General features: G+C 35.5%; 1 protein-coding gene across 8 annotated transcripts in view; it reads right to left on the reverse strand.

Annotated features, from left to right (window-relative positions):
* NLGN1 (neuroligin 1) overlaps nucleotides 1-13,561 on the reverse strand; it is a 376,858-nt gene that overhangs the window by 181,315 nt on the left and 181,982 nt on the right. For all 8 annotated transcript variants that reach the window (XM_036389257.2, XM_036389258.2, XM_036389260.2 and 5 more), the window contains one exon: nucleotides 9,091-9,243. In XM_036389257.2, coding sequence (XP_036245150.1) covers nucleotides 9,091-9,243 — 153 coding nt within the window. The remainder of the gene's footprint in view (nucleotides 1-9,090; nucleotides 9,244-13,561) is intronic.

Here is a 13,561-nt window from a genome sequence, read left to right on the forward strand (position 1 = left end):
ATGTTGGAATCTAAGTAAACAAAACAGCTTAGGGATATGTTTGCCCAATCTTTTTGAAATTATTTGGAGCTATACGGTGCTCTGCCTCCTTTCGTTTAATATTTTGTGCTTCTGTACTGAACAATTCACTCTTCAATAGGAAAATAAATAGTAAAGAAATTTGTCAGCATACTTATGGCAATTTAAGATTCCTCAACCCAAAACCTGGTGGAAAGCCTTGAGAAAACTAGCAAATTGTAATGACTAAGGGATATTTCATTAAAAAAAATCCAAGATCTGACAAAAAAATACAGCAAAAATTATTTTTAAAATCAGTAGGATTCTTGAAGGCGTAGTGAGTCTCCCATGCAAAGGTTGCTCAAATCTCTTTCATTCTATTTCATTAGGATCTTGAAAAAATAGTGAGAAATTACTGTAGAACAATGAAAAATGCCAGTAAGATTTATTTCTCAAGCAATAAACCCCCTGAAACATGGAGGCTATATTTCAAATTCTTAATTAAAATGTATAAGTGATCCTTCTTTTCTCAAAAATATTTTTAGCTTGCAACATATACAACCAAGATATATTCAAAATACTTTTGCAAATGCATTAGTACCTAGCATTTATATTTGCTGGAAGGTAATTTTCATACTTTGCTTAACAAGGGATATTCACCAATATACAACATTTCCTCTGGCCTTTCAGAGAGCTACACATAGCAGTTTTTCATAGAATGATGTATTCAAATGCAGTTTTTGCCAAAATAATATTTATTTGCCAGTACATCTTGGGAAATAAGAAATCAGTATCAAACAACAGTCTCCTATATATTCTCCATTAGAAGGTAATGCAAATTGCAACATTTTTACTGTAGTGTTTTCTAGGTTGGCTGAGTCAGGCATTTACACATGGATCACAGATTAAATAGAAGAAAAAATTTAGGACTCTCTCTCTTGCCAGTACTGCTGCCAAGAGAGTTTTGTACCTTTAGATCTATTGTTCACATTACTCTTTTTAACCATTAAAAAGTGCTGCTACATCCTTAAAATACAGATCTTGTTCAACTGACTCAAAGATATCATGAGGTACTACATCAAGGAAGTATCAGAATAATATTTGATCTAGTACTCATATATGTAAACTAATTTGCACACGAAAAAACCCATAAAATGAGAAATTTTATGCAATTGAAATGTGTGAAAAATGAGAGCAATATTTGCAATGGAAATCCCTGTCAAGTTATCTTTTGCTTCCAAAGCCCCACAGTATACAGAAGTGCTTAATTTAAGCTTCAGAAAACTATTTTAATATATGTAATTAAATGCCATCAACCGGGAATTTAGAAATATTCTACTGGTCCCATTACTTCTATCATAAATGGTGAAAGAATTTTCATTCACCTGTTTTTCTGGGTATGAATTACAGCTTCATAAAACTTAGGAGTGTAGAGTTCCTGATCCACCCAGGCTGGGCACAGACCTGACTTGGCTGCTGAGCTGCAGAGAATTTCTTAATGTCTTCCTGCTTGGGTTGAAAAACAGAATATTGGGAACTCAGGGGATTATTTCTGTTTGGGAATGCCATGCAGTGAGATACAAATTGCATTAAAATCCCAATTTATCCCCACCTCTTGGCTTACAGTCAGGCAGATCCTTTCCTGGGAAGTTTGGCATCCTGGCAAAGGCAGAGCAGCCTTAATTCTGTTTGCTTCTAAGGATGGGGCCAAATCTGGCTCCCCAGGAAGTCTCCCATCCCATCCCAAGAAAACCAAAGACTTAGGATATTGTATAGCGAAAAATGCAGGTACTGCTGCACAGCTGAAACATTAAGAATACAGTAGATTTTAAGGTTTTGGATGGGGATCAGTGATGGTGCAAAAGTAATTTGGTCAGATATTACTTGGAGCAAAGTGAAGGTAGTTACACATAGCTAGATGACAAAAATTACAAATAATATCATGTAGGATAATAGGATCAAAGATTTTGACTTTTTTTTTTCTGAGGCTGTGAGGTATTTATAACTTGTCTTCAGTGAGCTCTTTCTGCTTCCTATTTTGCAAATATTATCGTGCTGAAGTTTATTCTGCTCTCAAAGATAAATCTGCTATTTAGAAAAACTGGGATACTTTTATTATATGATTAAAAATTGATGAAGGAAGTTTATCTTACCAAAAAGTAATTTTTCTTGACAGAAATGACACAAACTGTTCTTATGCCAAAATGAATAGTTTTAAAGTGTGTTATTAGTTATTTTTCTGTTTACCAAAAAAGATGTCTAGAACATCAGAGTAAACATGTTATTTAAAATGTACCTGTACCAAGATAGAAACCTATTCAATGGCAAATAAAATTATGTCTTTGTGTCCTAAAAAATAGAGAACTGGTGTGTGTATGCATCTATCCAAGCAGGTGGATAATGTCAATTGGCTGTGCTAGAAAAAGCACAAGTAGAAAAGAAATGGTTCATTTCAAGAGTGTACTATTTATTCATGGTTCCCATTTGATAAATATCCTGCCTGCTGTGCTTTGCAGTTGACCCTTTAAAGATCTCTAGTCAATAACCCATTGTTTACCTCCCATCCATTTTGACATTTTGGTGGTACACATCCAATTGTGGAAATCTCCCTTTCTCTGCTCCCCACCTCCCTTTGGCTGGCACTAAATCACCAAAAAAACCCCACTAAAATATCATTAATGACAGCAGATCTGAGATTTGAATGCTAATTCTATTAATGGACCGATGAAATTAGGACACTGCAAATCTCGATGAGCTGTGCTTGGGCCTCCTGCAAACTGGGCTGCCCTGAGGTTACCTGCTAGATTAAATAAGAATTGTCTAATACATTTTTAGAATTCTAAGATGTGTAAATCAGCCCTTGTGAAGTACAGCACCAGGGGGAATAGATAACTGCAGTACTCTCTCTATCTTAACTCCTTCTATTTATCTAGAATCAAATTCATTTGGAGGGCTTCATAGCAAGACTCTGTGATGCCCCAGGCTAAGGTGGGATCAGATCAGGCCTTCTGGACACCTTCTCTACTCCGCAATCCTAAAATATTAAAATTTCATTTATATCTAAAGGAAAACTGTTATGAAGCTGCCAGGGATCCCTAAAAGTATTTGTAGATTAACATTCCCTGCATGTTCTTGTACTTCAGAAAACTTGAATGATTTTTGACTGCACATTTTGATGTGTTTTGCTATTAATTTTCCATCTTTACTTTCAATGTAATGTACTTTTAATTAGGCAATAATATATAATCTTCTGCTCATCTATCACTTTTACTCAAACATCTTAGGAAATGGATAATAGAGAAGAGGCTCATCAGAGACCCTTTAGAGGTGCAGCAAAGCTGGAATAAAATGCCATCTCCTGACAGTACCTTTAAGGTTTCATAAAAAGATAATGGATGTGCTTGTCACCAAAGCTAATGATCAAACATTTTCCCACTTTTACTGGATATTAAATTGTGAACTATAAAAGAAAACCCCACAGTCTAAGCAATGTAGGAAAAAGAGTCTTTGTACATTTTTTATCTCCTTTGATATCTAACTAACATAAACCTTCTTATTGCACTGTTACTTTCACTGAATAGCCACTATGCCATGAGATGCTTACTTTCACTGAAGTGAAAAGGCTTCTCTTCAGGAGACACAACTCTCCAGGTTGCAGAAAAAGAACACAATAGGCTTTCTTTGCAAAAATACTAATTTGTTCACTAATTCAAGTGAAACAAAACACTAGTTCACCGCAGTATCTTTATAAAGTTGACCAAAGCTTTTTAATCTCACATGAAGCAATTTTTGAAAGTTTTATATCTAAATTTTATACATTATTTTTAATAATATTTTTAATCCTCTTTTTAATATGTTCAGTAGTGCTACCATGCTGTCAAAATAAAGAGCAAGGCAGTAAAAAAACCCATTCAAACTATGTGATGGAGAGAATACAAAGTAAATCATTACCAAAATTAGGGTAAATCAAATTAATAAATTTGACAAATCAGAGTAACAGTGAAAAAAGCAGATCTAGTTTGAAAGCAATGGGCAAAAATGATGGTATGTTATTCTATTTAAAAAGATAAAAGTATTAAAACAAAACAAAGCAGTACCCTCTAAGTCAATCCCAATGGAATTAGACCCCTGAAATAGGCAGGTATTTCCAAGTTGCACTGAAGTAGCTTCCATTATAATATATTCTCATCTCTGTGACCTGCAAATGGTCAGCTGATAATTCTTCATCCCATGAAAGGTTTCACCAGGCTGCATCCTGGAATTGCCATAGTGCTGATGCACATAAACTTGCTCATAAAGGAAAGGTTGTGCTTTATTTTTTCTGGCCTGTTGGGAATGTGCTGCTCCTTGCTGAGAGCAGGATGGATGAGGGCAGAGGTTCTGGGCTTGGCAGAGGTTGCCCAGCACTCACTGCAGGGCTGTGTCCTTGTATTTCATGCACCTCTTTAGCCAAGAAGAGGTTGCAGGTTGGCATCACTCTGCACAGCAGCAAATTCAAACCTGAGGTATTTTCCTAATGTATCCAGACACACAGCAGCAAAACATTTTATGGCATAATAAGACTCATCCTCTGTCACTAATTTATCCATAAAGCTCCAAGAGTCATTAAAAAAGTTAAGAAAGCGCTTTTGTGACAGTGTTTTTCTCTTTGTTCTGTTTTCTGTCACTAATGTGTGTTTTATTTGGCATGAATGCTGCAGCCCAGCACAGCTGGCTCACACAACACACTGGTGAAAAATGGAATTTTGGACTGGAAAACACAACAGAATTTTAACAGCTCTTCTCAGAAGCAGCTCTGTGCAGGAGGAGCAAATACCTTTCCAGTACCCTTGTTCTTCACATCACTTCAAATTATGGGCAACCAGGCTCTGTCACAAGGGGATGCCCTGCACTGAAGAGCCCCATTGATTTCAGTGCAGTTGTTTGGGAAATAATGTACTGAGTAATGTTATCAGAGCTTTCAGTCTGCTGCAGTGACTTTACTTGCAGCATTAAAAGTAGCAACTAGAAAAAAAAAAATTGAAGCGGTGGAACACCTGGATAAGTGTTTTCTATTCAGTTATCCCAGACAATGTTCTCAAACTAGAGGGTGACAGTATAAAGGCAAGGCTGAATTACAGTAAAGGTTCCTATATCCCCCCTCAAAAGGGAAAATTTCATATAATTAAAGAAGGCATAACAAGGACAATCTGACTCATGGTTTTGCTTCCATTTTGACACGAATTTTGGTCTAAAAGTTTAGGATGTTTGCCTTCCCAAGGCAGACATTATGAATGCCTAACAGAAAATACAAAATACAGACCATTTTCCCTTTTTATTTATTACCACCTTTGATTCAGACCCTTGGAATGACAATTTACTGTTTCTGTAGGGACAACCACTGCCTCTTAAAGAGGAAAAAATGAGACATTTAAAGCACTACTCAAACTAGAGATTTCTCTAAGTCATTATTTCTGCTCCCTGTTCAGTTTGTGAGCTTCAATACAAATGCTTTTTTTCTATTAAAGTTCTATTAAGGTCCTGTGGCTTAAAGATAACTAAGAACAAAGAGTATAAATTAATAAAATGGAGAAAAAAAATCCCAGTTAGCATAAACCAGCTCTCTCCTTTCTCTCCACTATTGAAATTGAAAGCAGTAGTAGCCAATGGTGACCTAAAGCATTCTCCTTCTCTAAATAAACCTTTCATAAGAAAGAACACAGAAAACAGCACTGGCAGTATTAAATCTGTCCATCATGATTTTTCCTTGATGTTGAATAGACTCCTTTTATAAATCTTTTCCATCTTCTTAATGAAAATTAAATAAAATGCTCCTGCTTTTTACCAGGTGGATATATATTGAGTAAACATTTGACATCTCCTATCAGCTGAGTTTAAAAACCAAACTTGTCTTCATATGTGTCCCTTTCCCAAAAAGAAGCCATAAAGATATATCTGCACTGTCCTTCAAGGCTGTTAGACTGCTTCTGCAGTGCTCCTTCTTGGTGAAATTGCTTGCACAAGACTTGCATTTGGAAAGAATCTAAAGAGGACATATTGTGTTTCCAATGATTTCTTATTCAGTAGTCCCCAGTTTCCCAGGGCAAGCAGTTCTCTTTTCCATCTTCTTTATCTAAGGACAGTTTCTAACAGACTTTCATCCCCAGACTTGTTTCAAAGACAAAATTGGGCCAGGGAACCCACCAGAGCTTTGGGTTTTTGTTGGATTATTTGGTAAGCATATTTTTTTTATTTTGTTTTGGTTTTTATTTTTATTTTAGATGCACTTGCTCCATCATTCTTTAATTGTTATTATTGCTTTCTCTTTACCAAATGGATTTCGCTTTTAAGCATTTTCTAATATTTTATTTAGAAGTAAACCTTGCATCTCCAAAAAACACAGTCCATAAAAAATTAGTCCATAAAACAAGGGATCTTTCAACTCAGAATAAACAGGAAAATAATCTGAACTGTTTGAATAATCTGAAGCTGTCTACTGTGGACTTAATAGTAAATCTGTGACGACCCTAATACCAAAATACATCCCCAAGTCTGGAAGAAGATGTTACTGTTTCAGCTCTATGCATTCATTGAATGATAATGATTTATCAGTTTATTTGTTTAAGAAAAGTCAACATCTTGGTGAAACGATGGCAGATGACTCACAGAGATCACCTATATAAAGACATCTATCCACAAAAGTCTGATACAAGAAACCAGATCAATAAAGGTCATGTGTAAGGGAGAAGACAGACCTTATTTCATCCCTACATCTTCTCATGTGATTAATAATTCCTTAAATTTTCCTTCTGCTGTAAAGCCAGGCATTTTTCACAGTGGTGAGGGGATATCCAGTATCCCATGGGCACCAGTCAGTGGAGCTGGACCTCTCACCTTGTGGGATGTGATCAGGAAAGGGAAGATGAGAATTTTTTCCCTATACTTTTGTAAATCCATATCTGAATGTGACAGCAAAGGGTAACATTCTGCTGGAACAAGGAGGAACAAGAGCTTCAAAATATCAAAAAGTTAAAAGCTGATATCTACTGTGATTCTGCACAGTCCTACTCTGATGGTATCTGTAGATTAGAAAACAAGGAAAGGCAGAAAAAATTTAAACTGCTCAAACTTTCTTTTCTGATTGTTGCTCTGTTTCTCCCCTACCTATATAATCATACATCATCATTATTTATTTAATACATGACAGATAGGCATTGCAGCAAATACAGTAGATGTGTAGGACTTCTACATAAACAGCATTGATTTTACTAAGAAACCCCTGCAAACCTGTTACATGGTTTGCAGAATGTAGTATCAAGTATTCATACCAATCACTGGATTCTGCTGTGAATTTTAGAGGTTTTACTGTAATAGGTCCCACTTAAAATAAAATCAGCTCTTTGACCCTTGAGGCTCAGTAAAGACCATGAAGCCCAAAGAATCACAAAGACATGAACAAAAATGAAATCCTCCTCAGCTGATGAGATGGTAACTGTGGGTTACCTCAGTGGTCAGTGTTAATTTACAAGTGCAAAAACCATTATCATCAACAAAGGTACAATAATTTTCATCTTTCAAGCAACTAACCCTTTTAAACACTGCAATTACTAATGACTTAGGAATCAGACTTAATAATACACAAAAATAAACAGCCCTTTTAGATAATAGATACTTTCTTTTATACTGGCATATAATACAGAGAAATATTGTTTGAGACATCAAAGACAGGCACTGGTGAAAAACTGAAATGTTGATTAGAGGCACAGGTAGCAGATTATTAACTGCTGTACTAATAGGTGTCCAGGACTTTAAGTCATCACATAATTAGAAAACAGGAGGAAGAAAACCACACAAAATAGCAGAACTTCCTTACTTAAAGTGTTACACCACAAATGAAACTGCCAGTACCAAGGAAATAAATCTGGAAATTATTCAGTCTCTTGCAAAACACAATCACAGTAGACTAAATTCCAAATCTAAAGTTAAAATTCATTCCCTTCCTCTGAAATTAGGAAATTAGGATTAGAATTTTTAACAAAAATGAAACTGTTGGAAGACAATTACCCAGATGAGCAAAGCAGAACTGACACACTTGGGGACTGGGTTGACCAAATTCAAAACACCAAGAACAGGGCAATGACAAAAACCAACAACCCAAAATAAAGCAGAGTAGCAGACACTTGAAAATAAAATTGACTGGTCTTCAGAATAAATCCCCTGCTGTTACAGATGTTCCAGGGAACACCCTCGCATCTACGTCAGTATTCTGTAGTTACTGTTCTAATCTCCATTATATCCCAGGACCCAGCTCCTGCTTTCAGGAGTTCCATCATGCAATATGTTGGTAGAATATGCAGAACCCCCTAACAATCATGTTGTCTCAAGAGCTGGTGGACTTTATCATGCATGTGACTATTCTGAGAAAATAGCAGAGTAATTTTGTTTTCCATAAACACAAGGTACCAGAGGGAGACCACACACCTCTACCAACACAAACACGTTCTAGTGAATGTATTTGAAACAATCAAAAGTAACTCTTTAATTCTCTAATTCATTACCTGGAAAAGAAATACTGGAGGTGTTATAAATGACACCCATACCACTTCTCAAAACCACAACGAAGCTCAAAACAAACAGGTAAAAAGATGTTTTCATAACATCCTTCACTTTTTCAAAGCACGAAAAAATTGTGGTACTTAAAAGTTAGTCTCTTTCATTCCAATAAAAAACCCTACCCTCTATGGCTTAAAAGTTTTTTAAAAATTAATTTAGCAGTCTATGAATTAAAGGATCAGTGTTATTCACAGAAACAAACAAACAAAAAAAATGTAAAAAAAGAAAAAAAGGAAAAAAAAAGAGAAAAACTCTTCTGCCTGGACAGCTCAGCAATGGGAATACCTGTTTCATGCAGCATGACAGCAGGCTCTTCCAGAAAATACCTGCAATATCTTTATATCTCATCCCCAGCATACAAACCTTGCAAATGACAAAGAAAATTTTAAAATACTGCATGCCGCTCTTCTGCTTTTTTTTTATTTTTAAAGTACATTCTCACATATAATATGAATTGCATTGCAGATAGCAGGGATTAGTGGAAAGCTGAAAGCTTCTTACCAAGCACCCCAAGGCGATAGTTGACTGTGATGACTATCACATTCCCATAACTTGCTAGAACACTGCCATCATATAAATTTCCAGTGCCTTCCATGTAGGACCCTCCGTGAATATACACCATGACAGGCTTAGGTCCCCCACTGTCCCGAATGTCTGGAAAAAATATTAAGACACATTTTATCTCAAGAAAGCACCAAAGAAGATACATGCAAGATTTTAAATTTTTTAAAATTTTTTTTTTATTTTTTTTTTTTTTTTTTTTTTTTTTTTTTTTTTAGTGAGGTTATTTTTTTTTCTCGAAGTGTTTCTCAAGCAACATCTTTTACATAAGGAAATGGGCAGGTGGGAACAAGTGCTCCTTTGTGGCTTGCTCGTCACTAAAACTCCTTTTTTTTTTTTTGAAACACTCTGAAAAGCAGAAAGGAACTGAAAATGGTAACACATTTGCTCAAATGCAGTGAGGCATTGTTCTGATTCTGACCCTGCTGAGTTGAGTGTCTTCTGTGTAATGTCAACCAACATAAAAGTGAGCTCATTTTGGCTGAACACTTCTAAAGCTCAGTGCAACTTTCTAGTCTCTTAGCTAAGGGAAATCCAACATATTAAGATAAGCAAGATTTCTGCTTGTACATAAAAGTGTTGATTTCTTCCTGTCCACTAATTTGTAAAAGGTACAAACAGCTGTCTTTGGATGGGTCTGCAGTTCGAGTTCAAAAAGTACTTGTAAGTTTTTTAGCACTTAGACCTTGAATTAAGATTATTGATAACTTCTGCAGTTTGAGTTCAAAAAGTACTTGAAAATTGTTTAGCACTTAGACCTTGAATTAAGATTATTGATAACTTCAGGGTATCCTGAAGTTTAAGGTGCATGGGTACTTCTTAGTTTCCTAAATCATGAAAAGGACTGAGTATTTGAAAAAATAACTGCCTGAAACAATACTGAAAAATCCTCACCCTGCATTCAAAAAAAACCTGCAAGGCTATCAAAAGTGACATTGAAGGCAGGGAACAGTTTTAAAATGTTAGAAGCTCTGCCATTCTCTCTGACAAAAAAATTATATATTGCCGTAGTGTTTTGAGTTTGGGTTTAGGCATCCCTCCACCCCCAATCAGTCCTATTTGAAAATGGATGCATCTACTCAGAATAAAATTTTGAATATATGAACAGTGTCACTGCTCTTGAGGAGAATTGTTCCTGAGTACCAATTCAAAACAGTTAGTTGGGCTGATATGTTTTTAAAAGTTGGGGGTTTTCTGTTGGACAGGAAATAAATAAGCTTAGGTGTAAATTTAAACTCTTACAGATGATTAAATTGCATTTTGTTCTGATTTACAGGGTGCCTGAGTCTCTTCCAACACCCAAATCATAAGATGCCATAATAGTCCCTCAAAATCAAAAAAGCCAATAGCAAGAAAGCATAGGAAAATTTCCCAGTGATGAACTCTTCTGAACATTCTGATTCAAACCCACTTTTTTTGTCATTATGACAGTATTCAAGTAACTTCCCTGATTGCTTCCTTCAGCGTTTGAAGAAACCTCAGATGTATTGTTTATCCCTTTGATTTGGGAGGATCTTAGTTTAGAAGCTTTCAAGGGAGCTCTCTGCAGAACTGTTGGAATTGTTTCTGAAGCACTGCAAGGAGTAGGTGGGGGCAGCTACACTAAAATCCTGCTTTTGCAATGAGTTGAAAAACAGCAGCACAGATGTTTCTTTTTATAAAATGCCAAACGTTACTATTAATTTGATATTGATTCTGATTTGAAGAAAATGCAAGAACAGTCAAGATCAGAAATTGGACCTTCAATATTGGAAGTACTGGAAAAATCACTTATTCAAGACCAAGAAGACGATGAAAGGTTGTGCATGAAATTGCTTGCATTGCTCTCCTTGATTGTGCTTTTAGTGAGGGCTTTCTAAAATACAACTTTCAGAGTGTAAAGCTACAGAGATTATTTATCTTCACTGTCCATAGGATGGAGTTATGAGCTTCTCAGGGTTTAAAATCTATACTGAAGAAAAAGTCTTTCCAAATTCATATACTGTTTCTAGTAGGTGCTTGTTCTTAGTCTATGCTGCCTTTTTTTTTTTTGATACAAATATGGAAGCGATAATAAATTATTAATCTGAAATCACTGTGTGACTGTTCCCAGCAGAAATTGTACACAGTTAATTGTATGCTTGATGGTAACACAGGGGGAAACTGTCTCAGAATTCTTCTTTAATTAAAATTACATAGAATTACAGAGCACCAACTGTGAACAGCAATGAAATGTTGGTATCACTGGCCTGTATATCTGGAAAATAATATTGGAATATTTAGAAAAGAATGAGTGTCCTTTATCTGAGAAAGGAAGCACATATTCATGAATAAAAATCTCATATATAAGGAAGTTATTATTTGAATCATTTCTGTCTCTACAATACTGGTATTTTCTACTACTAATATCCTTGTAAAGATTACAGATCAGATAGATAAAGGAAGGCCAGTTTTCAGCTCTGCCTCTGTGCCATGTCAGAGCAAATGACATGCAGAATGAATTTTCCTCATTCTTCGCTTTGCCAAAGCCGTCAGTCATAAGAGGAATCCCTCCCCCAAAAGGAAAACTCTGCCTCTGAGTGTCTTGGGCAGGGATCTAGTGCTGGAGACATCAGCCAGGGTATGCAGCTGAGGCTGGTGGCACTTTGGCCTATGGATTATACAAAGCTCTTCCTGGGAAAAAGAAAGATCACTGCATTTTGGTCAGAGGTTTCATATCAGTTGCAGTCTACAGCCAGGAATATTTGAAAGGTGCAAATATTCAGCTGGGAGAGTGCTGTTTAAGTACAAATGTTATTAGCAACTGAGGTTATTAAATTATAAGATTGAAGGAAGAGAGCAAAAAAATCAAGAATTTTAATCAAGAATTGATTCCTACTTTAAAATGTTCTTCCATGAAAACTATCATCCTTTAAAACTAAACTGGAGGAAGAATTAAGATAATACTCTGTGAGGAGAACACTTTTGTGTATTACTACAAAAGTGTCAGAAAGATGCACTTTTCAAAAAGTGTCCAACTCAATGAAGTAAATAATTGATATTTTTGGTACTCAGGTACTTTTCAAAACCTGACCATAAATGATAAATCTTTTTTTTTTTTCCTGCAGGCCAGTGTCAGTCATCTTTATGCATGTACTGGAGTAATCTCAGGACACTGTATTTATACTTCCATATGCAGATTAATAGTTATTCATGGATGCAGATTAATAGTTATTTGTGTTTGTAGCTCATTCTGAACCTGAAGACTTTAGGTGTAAATGTGGCATTTCTGCCAAGGGTAGATTTATAGACTGATTTAATTTAGTTGTGTTCTGCATTTTTGTTGCCTTTTATTAAGTGTTGCTTTAATTAAAAACAGACACATTCATCTTTTCAAAGACATATGCAAGGATAGCACTGTTAAAAATCCTTCTCAAATTCAACTCAGTTCTGGTTTCAGTCCCACATAAGATCATTTTTGAGTGCTGTGATTTGTTTGGCTTTAAATTGCTAGTTCATAAAACATCTAAGTAGATCTTACTGCACAGCAGAGAATAACCTTATTTATATTACATATACATTAATTTTCTTGTAATTATTTCTATTATTCATTCTCTTCTGTACCTTTCTTGTTTGTTGCATCTACTTTTTATGTCTCATCTTAATTGCGTTACAGACAATTTAGGAATAGGGCTGACTTTTATTCTATGTTTGTTACATTACACAACAGGGAACCAAGTCTGACTGTGAATATCAGTCACAATTGTCATATATAACAAAACATAATTATAGCTTCAGTCATTCAAAACTGCTGTGAATTGGCCATGTGACTTAACAAGCATAATTTGCATTGGAAAACCAAAATGGGAAAGGAAAAAAAGCCTACCTTGAGACAACTTCACAGAAAAAGATAATTAGTTTAGCACCGATGTCACAAGCATTGCTTTTCTAGATGGCATAAAAAAATTGTGACAGCTTGATGCAGATTGCTAAGTAAATCTTGGGTTTTGAATGTGAAAAAAGACTAGAACAGTGGAAAACTTTTAGATTGGTTAGTGCAAAACCTGTGTGTGCCCTCCATAGGGTGTTATGTGGGTATGTGTGTAACTCTTCCATAAGCTTTTGTAGAACATATTCGAGCAGAGCATGGTACCAATCATTGCTACTCTTAATTTTAAAGCCTTTCAACAGCATTTGACCTTTCAGTTTGAATCCATCAGATGCCTTATAGATGCACTACCATTTAATAAACTAGTGCACTTAGTCCTAATATTTAAACATCCATTAATGCCACATTTTTAGAATGAGATATAAAACTAGATATCCTGAGACTATCAAAGTAACTCTTGAGCTTCTGTGAGGAGCTTCAGATATGTTTACTATTTTAAAACATAGCCTGCATCTATCAGGCCCCAGACAAATAGAATTCTCTCCCTTTGTTTGTTTTCCTGCC

Source organism: Molothrus ater, chromosome 10 (genome assembly GCF_012460135.2).
Source record: "Molothrus ater isolate BHLD 08-10-18 breed brown headed cowbird chromosome 10, BPBGC_Mater_1.1, whole genome shotgun sequence".
NCBI classification, from domain to species: Eukaryota; Metazoa; Chordata; class Aves; order Passeriformes; family Icteridae; genus Molothrus; species Molothrus ater.